Below are 20,225 nucleotides of genomic sequence, written 5' to 3'. Positions count from 1 at the left end.
TGTATACACTAGACAGGGAAGGCGGACAACCGACGAAAAAAAAAAATACGAAGTTTAGTGATGACGGTGGCGAATGATATTATAACGTCTAACTGCTGTCGACCGCAGCCCCGGACACTGCTTGCCCGTAATACACAGTCGTCGACAATAATTTAACCCTCGAATTTCGTCCTTGAATATTACGATAATATTATTATTATTATTATTAAGTATAAACGTGAACGCGGGCTCGGGAAAGTCATAATATTGCAGAGTCTCTCGGCTGTGAGCCGGCAGAGGTACGGACAGTGCAGCTGCATACTGCGGACAATGTCGAGGTCGGGAAAACAATTACTATAGTGATATTCCGTCGATCGTCTTCCAGCCATGATAATATTACAGCTCTCGTATTATTGGGTCGGTCCACGGTTTCGTCCACTGAAAATTAGGTAAGTGTGTCGACGATTTGACGTAATATAGTGAACGCACAAGACGGAATTTTAATTAGCACGACAATAATTATAGTTATTTATTTTAAGCTTCTAATAAATAATAATGATTGTTATTGTATATTTTTTTAAATTATTATTGATTATTATTATTAGTACACTACGATATTTGAAGCTACTACAGTAAGTAGTAAGCACTATACGGTCGTGTATTTCGGTAAACCCTTCGAAATCGAGTGTGGTGACGAAGTTGATATTGTGACTATTATTATTTATTTTACACCGACCGTCGCATAATAATATGCGGTTTCCTGCACCGGGGCGCCGCAGCTGCAGGACCTGCAGTCGTTGTCCTCGGAGCTATATCGAAATAAAAATCTAAAAAACGATATCGGCAACGACGATAAAAATCATCCTCCTACACACGGTCTATAGGTATATTATACACAGCATTCATGATAAAAAAAAAAAAAAACGACTAGACTTTGGTTGGCGTCCTCGTTTTTTGACAGTAAGCACGTCCGGTTGTGTTATTTTATAAATGTACCGCCGTACAGTGCTACTTTATTCTCTTCTGCGGTACAATGAAATGTCGTGTATTGATTGTTGTCTGTTCGTTATGCGATTAAAAAACAAAATAGTTGTGAGTATATTGTATTATACTGACCTCAGCTGCAGCGCCCGTCACACAAAGAAAAACGATCTAGTTTTTTGGTTTGCTATTTTTTATTAATTTAATTTTTTCATTACTATTTTTATTTTTTATTTTTTTGACAGGCGCAAGATTATATAAATCGGCCCAGAATAACGTTAATTTTCCACGACCTTAATATTAATAATAATAATAATAATAATAATAATAAAAATAATAATAATTATAATAATAATATAGTACATGGATAGTGGATACATAATAATTAATAAGATTCGATAAAGAAGTACGGAAACGGCGAATCGATCGATTTTCGCCTTATTAATAAAACAACTACAACGGTAATTTACCAATCACAAAATGTATTTTAAAATAATATAATACACCGAAGGGCTGTAGACGTTGATGCAACGGTCGATTTGTTTTACAATATTATTATGTAGAGAGTACTATTAAAATAACACTACAATACCTATACAATATAATATTATATTTCATTAATATTATTATTATTACGCCGATAATGCCACTTGAATTGAAATCTATTGAAAACGATCCGCAGCCCTTCGATCTCACAAATGTTAACTATTTTGAAATAATTATGCGCGTGGGTGATGTAGATTACATAAAAAATATTCACACACATATAAATATATATATATGTCTAAAAAAAAAATATATATAAATACTAGATTGTATCCTAATTAAGTAATAAAAAGTCACTGGGTAAAAAAAAACATATATGTATATACCTATGCGTGCGCGTTCTTGGTGTTTAATCCGTCACATGTGTAGAGACGTCACACGCACACGCACAGACATACGCACACGTACATTGTACATAATATAATTTTGGACGGTAAATTTGATTAATTTATGTCACAAAAGAATGCTGAGCAAATATTATCGTTTTAATCTAAGAAATCGTTATTAGAATAATATACACGTCACGATGGTTCCGTGAGGGGGCGGCGTTATGAGAGGGGGGTAGATACATTGTGGGAACTGGTGGAGGGCGAAATCGGCGTACTCGTTTTTCCGAACGGATTCGTTTCCGGTGCAGGCCATTTGCACCCACCTCCAGGGGGGGGGGCTAACGAAAACTCTAGCTCAAACGTCCGGGGACGACGGGACCCGTGAGTGCTGGCGGAACGACGGGATGACGGTTGGTGACGGGGACGAGGGGGGACTTTGGGGGCGTCGACGCTTAGCCGCGCTTGAACTTGAGTACGGCCATGCTGATGGACAGGAACAACACTATCCACGAGATGGTGGACACGAAGCCCAAGTACACGTCGGGTTCCAGCAGGTTCCAGCCTCGGGTCAGTATGCTTCTCAGTGACGTCGTGGCCATGGTCAGCGGCAGACAGTAGCTGACGTACCGCAACAGGATGGGCATGCCCTCTACCGGCCAGATGACTCCTGGAAAAAATAATTATGGTTCACAACACGTAGATTATTGAGGCGCGGCCGCGGCGAGCAGCAGGTAGGTGCGTGGCGACGATATTATTATTATTATTATTATTATTATTATCGAACGTCACGCCAATATGTCTCGTTGTACTCGTTGTACCACATAATATAAACATTGTTGTTCGCGAGAAAATCATTAAACGAGCGTGTATGTCGTATTAATTGGGTCGCAATTAGGATTTAGCAAAGTTACGCTGCAGTTACACAGTACACAGTGAGTAATGACTGTGGGGGCCCTCGTCAAAACTAATAAACGTATTATTACTGCAATATAATGTTCAGAGTGGCGGAAATGACGAGATTGAATTATTCGCTAACGGATTCCTTTAGAGGGGGGTTCTTGAAATGAACTTTTTAGGGACACTTGACCATCCCAATTTCTAACCCTTGTTACGTCTTATGCGGAGACGTGTATTGTATACTGTAAAGACTCGACCTCTAGGACGTTGTTGTGACGTCATATGTCTGGAACCATGATAATTTTATACACGACTACATTATACAAATACATTATGCTGAATACCTTTATCGTCATTATAAAAATATTGGTTGCAATGAAAAGAACTCGTTGACAAATCCTTACGATTGCGTCACTTATTTACGTCATACTAATATAACTCACATTCAACTGGTCTAAAAGTAAATATTGAGGTAAAACGTGTGTGCTTGTAACTACGTACTATCAATAATGAATTGGTACAACTTATGTGAGGTTCCATTGTATGTTCCATCGTTCTAATAAAAACAATGAGTCTATGCCGAAATAATATAATTATTATTTAACGTGTAAACACATTATGTTAACTAAGATTTTTGTAGAAGAACAAAAAATGTAAACAAAGTTTAAATAAGCCTTCTGCTTTGCGGCAAAAAACTTAAAATTCGTTATAACACTATTGACATATTATTATCTTGATATTGATATTTTAAAATTAATTTCAGTGTACTCTGAGTACACGCAATATTTATGTTCTATTATTATAATCTTTCATAAAAAAATCGCATTTTAATGTTGTTTTTTTTTTTTCTTTAAGCGAGTAACGTGTTATAAAATTGTATTTATCAATCGGTAAAAGGGGAACCCTATAACTTAGTTTGCAATAAAAAAAAAATAAATAAAAAAATATAACTAAGAATGTCGTAAGACTTATTGAACTGGAGCGATAAATAAAACGACTAGCGCAAGAATCGAGTGTATCTACCAAGAACTGCGGTACGCTCCGAGTAATATGCATAATAATATTATGATCCTAATGCGTACGCGAATAGACGTAATCAATAATGTTTACAGTGTTATAGTTCGATATTAATTATGATAATATTAATACGATAAAATTATGATATTTTTTTTTACTGCTGCTGAATCGATGCTGGGTGACCACTGACTATAATAATGCCTACAAACGAAAGATAAGAGTGGAACGGAAACGAAAAAAGATAAAATTGTTTCCAATCAAAATATTATATTAGTATGTCGTCGGGTGCAATTTAAGTAATAATTTGCATACCTCGAAATGAACCTACCTAATTTACTGTTGTGCGTTCGTATACAACACTGTCTAGTCCGGATAAATACCGTGTCCGGCGTGCTGATGTATATTATTATCATTGTTGCAAATTAGGGCGATATAATAGTGTGCAGGGCTGTGTTGTTTTAATCGGACAGAACTCATTGAATCGTCAATAATTATCATTCGGCCCGGACGGGCTTCGAGTGTTTGCTCCACGACAACTCGGATATAATACACTTCAAATTCAGCTGACATGACTACACGTCGACGACACTATAGATAGCGAGTCCTCGGGACTCCTAACGATGGTAGTTATGTAAGGACAGTGCTGAAAATATCTTTGTTTATTTTCAACCCTCGTTACGCAATGTCGACTAGCTGCTGTATGGTATTCTGTGTGAGCACGATCGCTTCGTACCTTCTATCCACGGGAGGGGGGTGTAGAGAGTGCGGTGTCTAAGCGAGTGTCTCTATTATTATTTTTTTTATTATTATTGTTATTGATAAATTTTTATTTATTATTTTCGGTTGATTTTGTCTCTTAATTTTGTTTTTTTTTTTTTTTAGTTGGCTTTTGGTACTCGACTGAACGACATATAATATAATAAAATATTATTAAATAAGTAATAAATATTTTTTATCGCATACTACGATTTGGTGTTCACATATTTTAATTCTTATGAGCTGAAACTGTGTTAAACACAATATTATGTATGTACCTTATGGCGAAATAACATTAATTGCGTGATATTAAATACGTAACTACTTGTCGCACTGAGTGTATGCAAAATTGTGTACACAAAATCGCTAAATAAAATTATATTTATATAGTATGTAAAATAATATTTTTCAGTTACACAAATGTTTACTAAATATAAAACCAATAATTATCACGATCGTTTTTTTATATTCCACCTATTTCTTTTTTGAATAATCTCCATATCGTAATAATATAACACTTTTAGAAGCTGTACCGAATATAAATCTAGATTAAAATGAAAATAGCTTATCGGAAAATATAATATTCATATCGTATGGTAAACCACTTTAGAAAATGCATATTATTGTCGTATAGAATATAGAGAACTAGACTTGTTGACCCTGATTTCAAAGTATTTTTTTTCGAGTGGTGTAGTACCTACCTGTATTGAAAAAAAACTCTACTACGGTTCACTACAACTATGAGAAATATCAAATAAAACTATTGACACATATAAACTTAAGTCTTAAATGTGTACGATATTTTTCTTCAATAAACGATTTGTAAAAACATAATATGATAAAAAAAGTTACATATTAAGCACTTTGGTGTTAAATTAATTTTCTTAGTATATTATATTGATAAAAAGAAAATAGAAAGGTGAAATGTACAAACATTGCAGTGTGAAATTTACTTTACACTCGGATGGTGGTGAAATTACTGAGTTTCAAAAGTTTGCATTAACATTTATTAATTTTTTTACCATTCAGTGTTCGTTTGTATATTGTGTACATTTTAGCCACCTGAGTTCTTTAAGCATACACATTATTTCATTGCAGCTTACAACTCTATAATATAGTAAAGCACCAATTTATATTAAAATATGTTTTATGTTTGAGTAAAACGTTCGACCTCAAAATACGTTTGTTGAAAGCTTAAAACGATAAATATCATAAATAGTATATATTTTAGTACCACACGTCGAGAGATCGGTATTAATTCTAGTACCTATCTAATTAACATTTGATTAGTTAACATTTACAACAGCGTGTAAGTCGAAGGTTACGGTGACATTGATATTTATTGTTAACGATGGGCGATATTTTGAAGGTAATATTCAAGATTGCTAACTAATATTAAATAAATAATCATAATATTTTATTGTTTTCTAGGTGTATGTGTTACGCGAGTACTAATTGTATGATGAGGTCAAAATATTAATTCGTTTCGATTAAAACCTAACATTGTGTAATAATAATATATGGTTTCGAACTATATCGTATACACATACCACTGAGCAGAAGTGTCGGGTAAAAGCTTCCCAAAGCCAACTGGATAGCGTTTCTTTCTAGTTCACATATGGCTGATATGACGAAACCTGTAAAAAGAAATGTTACACATGGTTCTAGAAAACTGTTTTGTTTTATGTTTCACTTACCGAAGCACATGCCGCACAGACCCTGCAATATCGTGAGGGTGATCACAAGAGTAATGTCTCCTTTGCATTCCACGCCGAATACAAGAATCATGAATATGAGTACAAGTGCCGTCTGTCCACACATGACTACGAACTGCGTGATGACGTGGGAGAACAATATTTCTAACGGCGTCACACCTGCGGGAAACATTTGGGAAAAAAAATTAATTTCTGTGTGTGAAAATTAATGTTGAACCGCTCATATTTTGCATCGTTTACGCCGAGATTCTAATAGCATAATATTATTTTAGCACCTCCAATAGTTTTGATCGATTTATGAAATAATATGATGATGACGAATAAGAGTAGTAGGGTACACTACAGCGAAAGTCATGTTACAAAAATACAATCAATGGTGTTCGAACATATTATTTTTCCCGACAACAATAAAACCTTTTTTCCGTTTCAGTCGTAACATTTATTTTTCGAGATAGAAAACTGCAGGCGATACTATACAGTCGCACTCGTTATAAGACGTAAGATCTGTGAGTGAGTGTAAATTATGTAAAATGAAAGGGCAAAAAACGTTACGCATTCAAATGTCCTATGTAAATACTGGTACCCGCAACAATTTTATTGCCCCGCGAAAACTCGCGCCAAGATTAAAAGCCGTAAAACATATCTGATCTTTTTATCGGATGGTGTTTGGATAGTGGAGGCTAAATATTCATACGCTTACGCCACAATGTAACTGTGCAGCAGTGTACAATATGATAATACACTGCGAACAAAGGGTGAAAACTCCGCAAACTGCGACTATAACGGTTTTATTTTAACTGAAAACTACTTTTTATGATCGTAATATTTACCGGCAACCCAACTCCTGTCCAATAGACCCTCAGTCCTCTCGATGATCAGCGCCGAAGACGTGAGTGCGACGGCCAAGAAGAAAACGATTCTATAGATGAACGATAAAAACAATATTATTATAAAGACTTTAACAGACTAGAAGACGCAAATGTTGTAGAATACTCACGTTAAGATAACTCCAGGCGCTACGAAATCCGTGAAACTGGGGTCACTACTGCCGTATATTGGTTCTTTGAACTATATCGTACAGAAGGTAAAACAATATTAGGATATTACGATTATCGTTACATTTTATTTATAGTTTTTAAATATTATCATAAAACCGAAATTCACCTGAATCGGAATGTCCGCGAGTTTGGGATTTTGGTCACAGCTCGACAGCAAACCTTGTCCGAAGTCTCTGTAAGACAATTGCAAGTCTCTGTTCAACATCAAGCCGATCTGTTGGTCTGAAAAACGAAATAAAATATAAACATACGGTCGCGTTCGTGTGAGCGTGGTGATTTTTAAAATGCTGAATAAATCTGATTCGACACTTACTCGACATGTCAAGCCACACCCGCACTTCGCTCTGGTCCAATGTTTCTTCGTCAGATTCTCTGCCCAACGCCATTCGTGCTACGAGTGCGTCGGTAAAGTTTTCAGTGAAGTAAAGTGCTCCCCAGGCGTCGCCCACCTTAACGGCGTTTATAGCTTTCTCGGGGGTCTCATAATAGTCCTGGGAAACAGTAAAATTTTATAATCAACTATTCGCATGACGAGCAATAATAATTATTATAATAATATTCCGATACTCACTAATACTACGGTGTCTTTTGGTAAAGCGTTCAGGTACCTACACGAAAACATGTTCAGTGTACAATTATCGTAAACAGGACATTCCATTGTTTCCCAGTCCATTTCCTTATTGACTACAGCCAAATGTAAGCCTGTTGGATCTCTACCAATGGCCAAACAGAAAAGTATGACTTGCATCACTGGCAATGCAAATATGAACAACATCACTCTGTAAGCATAGAATAATATTTTTGTAATATTTATTCAGGAATTTGTTCGTAAGATTTAGGCGACAAAATAAAATAAAAATTGCGTAATATTTTAATATTCATTGTTGCTTGAAATTCAGTATTAAACAATAATTGTTATTAGGTACAATAGACGTGCTGAGGCACGCATTTTAAAATGCAGCGTTACATTATTTTACATCACACCAAGTGAAATAATTATAATAAATAACATATTAATAATAATTGATTTAACGGAGTCCCTAAGTAAACTTACCCAACGTTTCTCCACATTCTCAAAAAGTTCTTTTGCAACAATGCCTTTGTTTTTCCTCGAGTAGTGATTTCACAACAACTAGAATCGTATTGTGGCTCCATCATTTGCATCTCCGCCAATTTACCGTTTATGCCATTTGACTGCTCTTGAGCAAGCACCTCCTTCGATTGGTGGAAGTTCAAGCCTACTACGCCGCTCTCTTCAGTTACGTAAACAGGTTCGTCCTTCTTACCCCAGTTCAACGTAGCCTGAAAAAATAAAACAAAAATACAATAATTATTATTAGCCCTTCTGATAACAAAACGAAATATGTATTATTGTTTGCCTACTTAAAACGCCGTATTGAAAATGACTATTGTTATAATAATATCTCGATACAATGTAAATAATAAATAACTCACGAGTGAAATGTTGTTCGATATATTAACTGGCGTTTCCTGCGGTTGTCCGTCCGTTCCTTGTTTTCTACTCAGTTTTAAAAACACTTCCTCTAATGACTGACAGTGATACATAGACAGTAATGCACGTGGAGATTCTTCGGCCAATAACCTTCCGCTCCTCATTAAACCGATCTAGACAAGCCAATAAAATTTTAATTTTAAAATATTGATTACGTCTTACTTTATAAAATTAACATATTAATATAATATGGTATAATATATCACATTATGGTGACACATTTACTTACAGTGTGCGCTTGCCGAGCCTCCTCGATGTAATGTGTAGTGATAATAACTGTTTTGTGTCCATCTTTTGTGATCTGAACCAGATGATTCCAAATACTAATTTACCAGCCAAAAATATTAAAATATAATAATTAATTAATAGGAAATTATGAAATATTAATCATTAAACTAGATAATATTGCCCTCAGTAGTAATACCTTTGACGCAGTAACGGGTCTACACCGACCGTAGGTTCGTCTAAAATCAATAGTTCCGGATCGTGCATAAGAGCCACAGCGAATGAAACTCTTCTTTGTTGACCACCACTGAAACATAATTTAATTTGTATTACAATAAACTTTAAGTCTTTAAACAAGCTCCGATCATTCAAAAATTAATTACCTAAGATTTTTCACCAATCTAGACTGGCTGGGCAAATCTAAGAAGTTCAAAAGGAATTGAAGTCGGTCATTGATTTCCGACGTTTCCATACCAAATATCCAACCGAAATACATCATTGTCTCTTTGATGGAAAACTCTCCATATAGAGCTATTTCCTATAAACATAAAAAAAATATTAATTTGATGTATAAATCACAAGAATATAAAATACTACAATTTTTTAGATAACCAAAATGTATACATGAAACACAATAACAACGAAACTCTATAAAATTGGCTCATTACCATGACTCATACAACTCATACATTCGTAATTTAATTTCTAAATGTGTATGAATATTACAATAGACTGTCCCACCTGGGAACAAAACTACTATTTTTGATAAAACAATCTTATACTTTCCAGACGTTGAGTTAATATTTACCACAATACTTCATTCTTACGTGACATTTATAGTCAACGTGTACGATAATAAAATATATACAAAAACGATTTCCGTGAGTTAATAAATTTCAAGTTAAACCTTACCTAACAACTACTCCCATAGTATTAAATTTATGTTTGAGTTTTTTTTTTATAAATTAATGATTTTTATTTCCATAACTTTTGAATTATTTCGTTTTCGTCTTTATAATTGATATTGTTTATAACAATATTGTTATCGATTGATGTAAGTATGAAAGGGGTAATATAAGTAAAATGTAGATTTATTGCTTGATGTTATAACATCAGTGGTTTTTTTTATCGAAATAACATTTACAAAAAAAAATTATGGTCTAAATGTTCACTTTTATCCGTTACAGTCGGTGATTTTAGTATAGGAAAAAAATAGTTTGCAGCACCAGAGAAATCGCATTTCCACGTACACATTCTGAATACGAGAGTTCAAAATATAATATGTGTATCTTAGCCTTTCATAATGCCAGAATCGGTAAAAACTAAAAATCTGTCAATACACGTGTAAAGACTAAAAATAGATAAAAAAAAATTAACAATGTGTTATATAATCATATATCCGACTACGTGACAGTTGGAATTAATTTAGAAAATAACGTTTGTGGTTTGAACAAAACTATATATTATATTTTATCGACTATAGTCGCTTAAATTAAAACCCGTGTTTAGCCACGAATCACGATCAATAAGTAGAAAGTAATAAGAATTAGACATTTTGAAAACTAATTGTGGGAAAACTGTTTTAATGATTTGTTCAATATTGAGTGTCTCAGAAAAATATAGAGTCATAATCAAGGAGTTTTATCTCATAAAAAAATAATGCTTTGTGGTAATTTTTTGTTATTTTACAAGCATGTAATTAGGGCTATATTATATTGTTTTTCTATTTTAATTTTAATAGCCTTCAAAGGCAATAAACTTGTTTTCTAAATATTTTAGCGATTAGGACACAAATTATTCATCAAATCGTCTTCCATATTATAATCACTTGTCCCCTCTCCCTTCTTCCGTTATCAATCGCCGTAAAATCCAGCGCAAGTATCTACAATACCAATTATGATTTCGTTACGAGGTCAGTAAAACATTATGGATAATTACCAATATTCAGTATTAAAATGTCAAATATAGACATAATTAAATGATGTAGTCGGTAAATATTTAGCAAAAACAAAAAATAATTGGAGAATTAGTCCAAGAGTAATAATTCTGTGAGTAATCAATATTCAGTAATGTATTGATGTCTGAGGAGTGAAGACTGCTGTAAGACCTTTTTTTTGTCCTATAGAAATCAAAATTGTCATTACAAATTATTGATGCGACGTGGCGCCGAAGAATAATTTCTAAACAATCGACACGAACGTCGACTATTAACGTCATTCGAGTAATTGTCTGAAGAACGATTGAATACAAATTGAAAATATACAAGTGTCAAATATTATATACCAGTAATTTGATGTCATTGATAAATTTTCAAAACTATAATATGTATGGTACATACAATTACCGACTATTATAAACCAAATTTAATTAAAATTTTACTTTCAAGAACTATTATATAAATACTCAAAAACAAAAAGTAATTAAAATGCAAAAAAATACATGCATACTTAAATGTAAGGTACCTACTGACTTAATTATAGGTATAGTAATATTCACAATATTTCGCAATTCATTTTTCGATATAATACCTACCAAGTAACAAGTACAACCATCATCGTTAACATTATACTTTAGATTAAACAAACCATAAAATAAAAAACAGAATATATTGTGTTTTTTTTTTTAAAAAAGAACAAGAGAGTTTTAACAAAGTGGGTTCTATGTTAAAATATTGTTCAACTCATATTATATTATTTAGGCAAATTAAAAACTATCCGTACGAAAATCAATAAATTATTATTGATTGGAACATATTTACGAATTCCCTTGAAACGTTTAATTCTTATTTTTTAAAAACAATATGATGGTAGAAGAATGAGGCACAGTACAAAATCATGACAAAATGTAAAATTATGTCATTGAAACTATAGCTCAATTTTTTGTATCGCCATTATATTATAGTGTAATTAGGGTTTGAAAAAAAAAATAATAAAAACTAATAACTAAATATAACATAATATAAAATGTACTATGCAATCTCGAGTAATTATAAACCAATAACAAATCTCACTGATAAATCCTATTAATTTATTAGAACCTTCAATTCAAAAAGGTAAATATTAATTGTTCCTTTATGTTATGCTGTGAATGTGTTACGGACACGGACGTTTTTATAAGTATGCACGTGTGAGAAAAAAATAACTTGAAATACGTGCTCCACAATTTCAAAACATTGAGGAACAAATATGGATTCAAACATGTTCTCTGAAGAGTTGTCTTGTCATTGTTAATATAAGTTGACAGTGTATTTATTTATTTGTTTTTTTTTAAACAAAAAGTTGTTACCGGAAAAATGAAAATTATTATGAAAACTTGTCATGACTTCAACTGTGCTCAGTAACGAATTCACAAATGTCAGGTAATATTTTAATGGTATTATATATTTATTAATACTAAAGTAATAACACTCTTCTTAGCATAATATTAATAAACAATAATACACATAATAATACGTTATATATAAACCGACATAATAAAATGGCTCGTTGGATTAGATTTTAAGATTACGGTATAATAAAATATAAATGTACAGTTCAAACTTTCAAACCGATTTGAATAAAAAATACAAAAATACGTCATACCGACCTATTTAAACGAAATGAAATTGTCAGACTAACGCGTATTTTGAAACTCGAAGTATAAAGAAAATTCCATTAACAATTGAAATATTCAACACGTTGGTACATTGTTTTAGATTGAAAACATGGTCTGATACAGTAAGTAGAGAATTTTCATAAAATGTCAGGTCGGAACTTTAATATTTTATTCCCGACCCCGCAACTAACCTATTCGGCACATCGATACGAGTTCGCACGAAATTGTAAAAGGTTGTAAGATATTTTTTTGGTAAAGGGATTTAGTATAAAACCACGTCTTATCCCAAACACTGTACCTAACACATCACTATTATATTATTACCGATGAATATAATATATAATACGAGGAATTCGTACATTATACATACGAGTAAAATATTTGGGATATTTGTAAATTTGTAACTTAAGATATTGAAATGGTGAAAAATAAACACCTTTATACCTACTGTGGGTTATACATTTTTGCTGCTCTTATACAATTATTTGTTCGAATAAAGAACATCTAGTAGAGAGGTGTTCAATAAATACTACTCATGATAAACAAAAATAATAATAAGTAGTTGTTGACCGGATAAAATGACAAAATATAATATCATCTTACAAAAAGCACTTAATTTTTTCCATAGGCTTTTTTCTCTGTAGATATATATTTAAAAAATGAATTGCTTTTAAACATGTATTTTGTTTAAAAAAAAAAACAAACATAAGATTATATAATTATTTGGGCTTTAAAATTAAATCTTATGTAATAAATGGAATACCTCCGTTAATAGTTAGATAGTAGTTACCGCTTCCTAATCATGCAACTCGGAAAAATTTGATAATATTTATGGTATTAATATTAAACTTCTATATACAGATGTAATGCTAAAAGTCTGAGTTATAATTTCAAGACCATTAAATAAATAAATAAGGATATATTATATTTAAGATCAAGTTGGAATGATAATGTTGAAGAGAAGACTTGATTGTTTTACTATGCAGTATGATCATAGGCAATAAGCTTTTCGAACACATTCTGACTAATGTTTTACGCAGTTAAGGGAAATCTCAAGTGACATACTTTTTAAATTAATATTAGTATTATTACTATTATAAACTTATAATTTCTTTGTAAAACTTTTAAAAACGCATAAACCTAAATGGAAACTTATGCTGCCGACCAGAAAAGTAGGTAGGTACTTACTGGTTGCTATACCATCATTCGTGGGGATATTTTTTCTTTCAAATAATGTTTTAAACGTTTTAAAATTAAAATTTCATTAAACTCTGCGTGGGAATAAAACGTACTTATCAAAACTTCTAATTAAATTACAACTGCAAGATACGACGACGTACAGAAACTTTTTTCCCGTTTGGTTTTTTTTATTCTTATTATTATTAATATTTATTTTATAAAGAAAAAAAATGAAACAGTAAACGTTAAGAAATTGCCATTTACAATGAACGGAATGCTAATCAGACATCAGTCGGTTGGGCTTCACGCTAGTAAGTTTCATTCTTGACGTACTATTATTATTATTATCATGTTATGTTGACTCCGTGCAACGGGGTTATATTATATATTATTATTATATAGGTATGTGTGAATGTTGCACACGACTCGGGTCGATGCGTCCTGCGGTTTTAGCAACCATTGCGGATAATATGTAATAGAAACGATGTAAAATTATATATATTTTATTTTTTATTGTAATAATATACGTGTGAACAACACGTCAATATTAACTTCGGGTAATAATTTTAAAGTCGATATGGGTTTTTGTCTCTCGTATTTCGCACGTTTATCTGAAGATTGATAATCAGGACGGTGGATACTGAAGGGGGGGACTACTGTCCAACACGGCTGCAGCATCGTAGGTACGAGAGATACTAAATATGATTTAATATTTGCTATGAATATATTATATCAAATGAGTAATGCTCAGCCTTGGTGGCGTCCTCAAGAAAAAAATTAAATTAAATGTGCAAAAAGAGCAGACTACAGTTAGCGCGCACTCGCGTGAACGCGTCTTTGCGCCTTGAAAAGCTTCGGCCGACCGATCGACGATTTATCCGCGTCGGCTGACCTTGCTCTCCCGACATCGACGACGGCTTCGTACGGACGAAGTTTCGACAGACTTTTGCCAAAACCCAAGGACCGTTTGCCGTGCACACGACGTTTTCACTTACGAGTCCGACCGGACCCGCTTTATAGTCGATCGTATACATGACGTGTCATACAGACGTCACCGCTCTCGCCAGAGGTCGAATGCAGGCCGAAACCGCACGCCCGCGAACTATATTGTCGTCGTTGATGATAATATTATAGTGCGTCCCGTCGTATATGTATAGTAGATACCACTAAATATTTCAACCCGATGACCTTAGATGGTAATACGGTTTACTGTGAAATTATACTGTCTTGATGGTATACTGACGAGTACACAGTTTTGGGGAAATTTCACATTTTTAACTCCCCCGGTCCACGCGCAGCAACAGCCACTGATATTTTAATCATCAGATATTGACGGATAAATGCTTCCAAGTAATTTCAATGAACCACGTGTTTCTAGTCACAGCCTGCTGTTTAAAATTTGAAAATAATCGGATTTTCTTAGTGTTTAAATTTGAGTGGATATATGAGCATACCCGGGTGTATATTTGTAATCTTTAGAGAATGTGTTGGTACTGTGGTAGCTATCACAGCAAACCGTATTTCAGTCTGAGGTCATCGGGCTGAGATGATAAGTTTCACATATTACTACATATAGAATACGGGTTACACTGTATATAAATATTATTTATTATTTAAGTATAGTGCATAATTAAGAGTCACCGGCACGTGGTGGTCGTCTTATGGCAAAAATAATAACGGATTTTCGTTTTCCCAACCAGGATTGCTCAGGAGTCCGTCCGACTGCAGGTAGGACTTGGGGCCCAACCGCTTATTTTGCATTTAACATGATTAAATATAATCATATGTGTCCCGATATTTGTTAGTTATTGCCCGCGCCCGGTGCTTCTTCTACTAATCCAACTTTTAAACAATTATTGAAGCGCATCACGTTTTTCCGGTTTGAACGTAACTGGTTTCAAATATTATGTTTAAGTATGGCGAGGTACAAACATATATATTTCAACAAGCCTACAATTATTAGAGATATCCAAGTTTCTTTTCAGACCTAATTTTCTCTACTACCTACCACTATAAACCGTTAGATATAACAATAAATCAGTTTTAAACTTCTATCGAAAACTACTACTAAATATTAAATTTCTCAGTATAATAAATTCCAGGCATAAATTATTATTTTTTAAATCGTATGTAATACATATTTTGAATACAACATCTGAATAAATCTGTTACGGTTATACATAATTCTGTTTTTTTTCTATCATTGTTCCTAAAGTTTTCTTACATTTTTGGCCTTATACTCGTCAAAAGAATGACATTTTAATAAATATAAATTACCTGAGGCATGTATCCAACGCGTTTTCCGGGCACTCCGCTTCCTTTTGTTCCGGGCTTTCCTCCGAGCACAAATATCTGTCCAGTGTTAAGCCGCCTCCGGCCAACAATGCAGCTGAGCAATGTCGTCTTTCCGCAACCACTAGCTCCCAGCAGTCCATATCTGCAATATTAGTTATAAGGTTTGTGAGAAAAATATCGAAATTCTCAAAACCACATAAAACGTAATCAAAAATCAGAAACGTAATTTTCAGAAATATAATTCATGGGATGCCTATATAAAGACCAAAGGACTATTTCTTCGAAAAGATTTACAAAAAAAAAAATGTTCTATAGAAACTACGTGTTTTCGTCAATGAAAATAATTGTTTTAAAAACTAAAAACACATAAAAAAGATTTAAAATTCGATTAAATAATAGATAAAGTTTGACGAAGGGTACAAGTTTTTCAGGTTTAATCAAATTAAAAGTTTTAAAAGTCTGGGATATTGTTGTTTTTTTTTTAAATCTTTTTTACCCTATTATAGGTAGTAAATATTTTGATTTTATAATTTAGTAAAACGCACCTAGTAGTTGTAAACATTCATGACGAAGAATAATTATTCGATATTTTTGTGAGAAATATAATCACGATAAACAGCTGTTTGTTTAAAAAGTTCTGTCTATAGAAACGAACCGATTCCGTGAATTGTGTAAAATCGATAGGTTTGCGTTTATCTAATACTTTGGCAGAATCGTGATGGTGAATCGGAAAAATGGAATAAATCAACACCGGGGGCACACTCTGCTCTAGACTTATAAATTATGTAGACTATTGAGAGTATAACGAGTAATCACTGCCATCCTCAAAATATTACATCGCGTACGACCGTATATAATATAACATATTATATTAAGAGACGCATTGTGAGGTAATCGTAACGCGTCTCTTGTGTACCCTTGGGACACCGAAAATAATAATTGTTGTGAAATTCCGTTTTCGACGACCTACGCCTGGCCCAATCATCAAAAATTTGATTTGAGAACGTCGAATACCGTCATAATCGCCGCCGCCGCCTGGTTATCAGAGACTCCGTGGTCCGGTAGATACACGGTATTATAATAATAATAATAATAATAATTATTATTATTATTATTATTATTATGATTGTTATTGTCATTATGCCTATAATGTATGCGGATAACCTACGGAAGATTGCCGGGTCGTCGTCAGCGGAACCCATACAAACCGGTTGGCGTCCGGAGGTCGCACCAAGGATAATGTGTCTCTACATGACGTCTACGCGTATATTACAAGTAAGTAGAATATTATAAAGTATTATAAACGCATTGGCTAGCGTAAAAACATAATATCATATAATATGCGCTTTGACGTCGTAGACGATACCTGACTTAAATGTAATATTATAATTATCGTCTGTTTGTCTTCCGCAAACACCAGCATTCTCTATTGTAGTCGCTTCCGAAACGATGATATTCACGAACCTAAGCGTTGAAAGCCGAACGGGCACTTATTTTACCAGCATGTTTTATGTACCTACGCATTTTTAAATTTTGATGTTTCATCCCGGCAAAATCTGGAGTTTAAATTGCGTGACCCGGTCGACGCGCGGCCGAGAGAGTGCGAAAAATAAATATACAATATACACACGTATTTGTTCGGCGGCTTAGGATTAATGCCGGCTGGAGAGTGATGAACCATGTTGGCGGAGACTATACTGTTATAGGTATCTATATTATAGCTTTTATACTCGCGAGGAAACCACTCGAAACGATATTCAGCAGCTGCGCATTCGAGTGGTATCGAAGAATATCGCACTCGAAACCGGTGCTGATCACTTGACGAGTGTACCGCTGCGTCTGCTAGGAAAGCCTATAGAACTATGCCGGTTTTTTCGGGTTAGAACGAAGATTTTGTTGAAATGCACGAGGGAAAACCCTAAACTGTGACGTGACGCCGGATATACGTATGAATGTACGATGTAAAAAAAACGAATATTTATAATGAAGTTATGCTAATTCATTAACTCCATTGCACAATTTGCATACGAGTAGCTCCAACGGGATTTCCTATTCTTGGCGCTCTCTAAGAAAAGTTTAACGAGCTCGGCTAAGACGTCGTCTCGGCGAGACCGAATCACTTAGCATAATCGTATTATGAGGAATCGCGGTAAGTGTCCCGACCTAATCTCTTAATGTGGTGTACTGCAGGTAGCTAGAGTGAAAATATATCCTGATAGAAATAGAATGGTAGTTATACGGGACCCGCCGCCGTTGGCGGCGATAATAATTGAATACCCTACAGTCCACGGTGCGGTTAAAAAATCCTACGAAATATTATCCTGCAGGAAACATCCGGAAGATTTACCGTTTTGTTGGCAGCGGCCACGAGGGAGGGAGATGGAGAGGTATCTCTACTCTCTGCTAAACTGCGTGATGGACAATAATATTACAAATACTATACGGTTCGTACTAACATTGTGCCTTTAGCGACCGTCATGTTGAGGTTGCTGAGCACGTGGTTCGGCTTGCTCGAGGAACCGTAGTGCTTGAACGCGTGTCGGACGCAAACGGCCTGCTGGCGGCGAGTCCACACTGTGCTTTGTTGGCTGAGCAACGAAGGCGGTTGAAACGCGGGGTTGACGATACCGCCGCCGCCGTCCGCTAATCCCACGCTGACGCTACCGCCGCCGTTCCGGGGCTCCATGGCCACCACGTCCGGAGAACTGCCCACGCCGGACGTCATCGTTGCCTTAACGCCGCCCGATTCTTCGTTCCCTTCTCTGTTGGAAAAACAAAACAAAACAAGACGTTAGATATTTCCAATTACTATTTACACAATATTAGTAATATTATTATACTGTTGGCAGTTTGAGGACTTAATACAGGACCGTAATATCCACATTTCGGGTGCCGGGTGTAGGTACATATTATTATTATTATATGATATGGAGAGGGATGGCGGTATCATAGTCCGACGTCTAAATCAAATATAGCCACCCGAACTACGAGACATGGTTTAGAAATTGTCATGATTATTTGAATTTATTTTACCACCCGCGGATCGGACACCACGACAATATTGTATACTTCCGATAGACTACACGCAAACATTTACAACGCTTTACCAAACATATTATTATTATTATATGTATTTTAAAATAATTTTGATACATGCAATACATAATGATAGCAAAACGGTCGCGAGTCAACAGCGTGATAGTCAGCTTATAATAATTACTGTACATGTTATATGTCTATTGTCACGTCGATTAGGTGAGCGTTTGATAGTTTGATTTTCCTAAACAATAACGTGCACCGAATATGATGTCTCCCAACACTCGGCTCATCGATGGGTTTACATGGCGACAACTCTTTAATATTCCAATATAATGACGATTGAATTTTAATTTGTAATAAAGCCGATTTCACACCACTAATAATAGGGGTGGTTTGCGACATTTGACTCTGACGTGAACCCTCCCTTACTTACGTAATGGACGCACACGTATCCATATTAAAGGCGCCGCCAGTCGTGGTTTCATTTGAATCGGACTCTTGTAGATATTACTATTATTAATTGAAACACTCAGTTGATTCCTTATACGTCTTAATTATACGGTTTTAAGTTAAACTTTGAATCGATTTAAAGACGGAGCTAACAGTTTCTGTCAGAGAATCGGACTTGTAAACTGTAAATAAACTTTGATGTGAGTGTCAATAACGTTACGTCTAGACAGAGACTAACTCTAACTCTAGAGGAATTACGCCCTATATTTATACTCTAACCCATGTTTTGGTTTGAGAAGTGGAATTTACATGGATCTATACACAAATCGTCTTATTAGACGGTTTTACATAAAAACAAATGATCCGCATAGCTATTAATTATTATTATACCACAAATAGATGATAACACGTACCTATTTAGTATTGTATTTTGTTTATAATATAATATTTGTACAATTGTCTACAACTTGTTTGATATTGACCTATACACAAAGGGTTCAGCAATTGGCATTATAACTATTATACACACCGTTATATCATTATTATTCGTGACTGCAGCATATTATTATGAAAAAAACATTTTTGTTTTTTTTATTGTTTTTTATTGTTTTTTTTTTAGTACACACGACGTTTTCCGAATGAACTTAACGAG

General features: G+C 34.2%; 1 protein-coding gene across 3 annotated transcripts in view; it reads right to left on the bottom strand.

Annotated features, from left to right (window-relative positions):
* Positions 1 to 202: 202 nt before the first annotated feature.
* The window catches only part of LOC111038116 (ABC transporter G family member 20), a 51,611-nt gene continuing 31,588 nt past the window's right edge, over positions 203 to 20,225 (bottom strand). For 2 of the 3 annotated variants that reach the window (XM_022321060.1, XM_022321059.1), the window contains exons 2-16: positions 18,541 to 18,846; positions 16,067 to 16,226; positions 9,400 to 9,554; positions 9,216 to 9,323; positions 9,021 to 9,114; positions 8,734 to 8,904; positions 8,333 to 8,580; positions 7,850 to 8,057; positions 7,592 to 7,769; positions 7,385 to 7,500; positions 7,218 to 7,288; positions 7,051 to 7,139; positions 6,203 to 6,379; positions 6,056 to 6,142; positions 2,288 to 2,502 (exon numbers count right to left, since the gene is read on the bottom strand). In XM_022321060.1, the coding sequence (XP_022176752.1) occupies positions 2,288 to 2,502; positions 6,056 to 6,142; positions 6,203 to 6,379; positions 7,051 to 7,139; positions 7,218 to 7,288; positions 7,385 to 7,500; positions 7,592 to 7,769; positions 7,850 to 8,057; positions 8,333 to 8,580; positions 8,734 to 8,904; positions 9,021 to 9,114; positions 9,216 to 9,323; positions 9,400 to 9,554; positions 16,067 to 16,226; positions 18,541 to 18,809 (2,346 nt within the window). In that variant the 5' untranslated portion in view covers positions 18,810 to 18,846. Of the gene's footprint in view, positions 2,503 to 6,055; positions 6,143 to 6,202; positions 6,380 to 7,050; positions 7,140 to 7,217; positions 7,289 to 7,384; positions 7,501 to 7,591; positions 7,770 to 7,849; positions 8,058 to 8,332; positions 8,581 to 8,733; positions 8,905 to 9,020; positions 9,115 to 9,215; positions 9,324 to 9,399; positions 9,555 to 16,066; positions 16,227 to 18,540; positions 18,847 to 20,225 lie in introns of all 3 variants that reach the window. The other variant, XM_022321058.1, reaches the window with a different exon arrangement.

Source organism: Myzus persicae, unplaced genomic scaffold, assembly GCF_001856785.1.
Source record: "Myzus persicae strain clone G006 unplaced genomic scaffold, MPER_G0061.0, whole genome shotgun sequence".
In the NCBI taxonomy this organism is placed as follows: domain Eukaryota; kingdom Metazoa; phylum Arthropoda; class Insecta; order Hemiptera; family Aphididae; genus Myzus; species Myzus persicae.
Note: the sequence above shows the minus strand (reverse complement) of the source record. Positions and strands in the feature narration are given on the sequence as shown.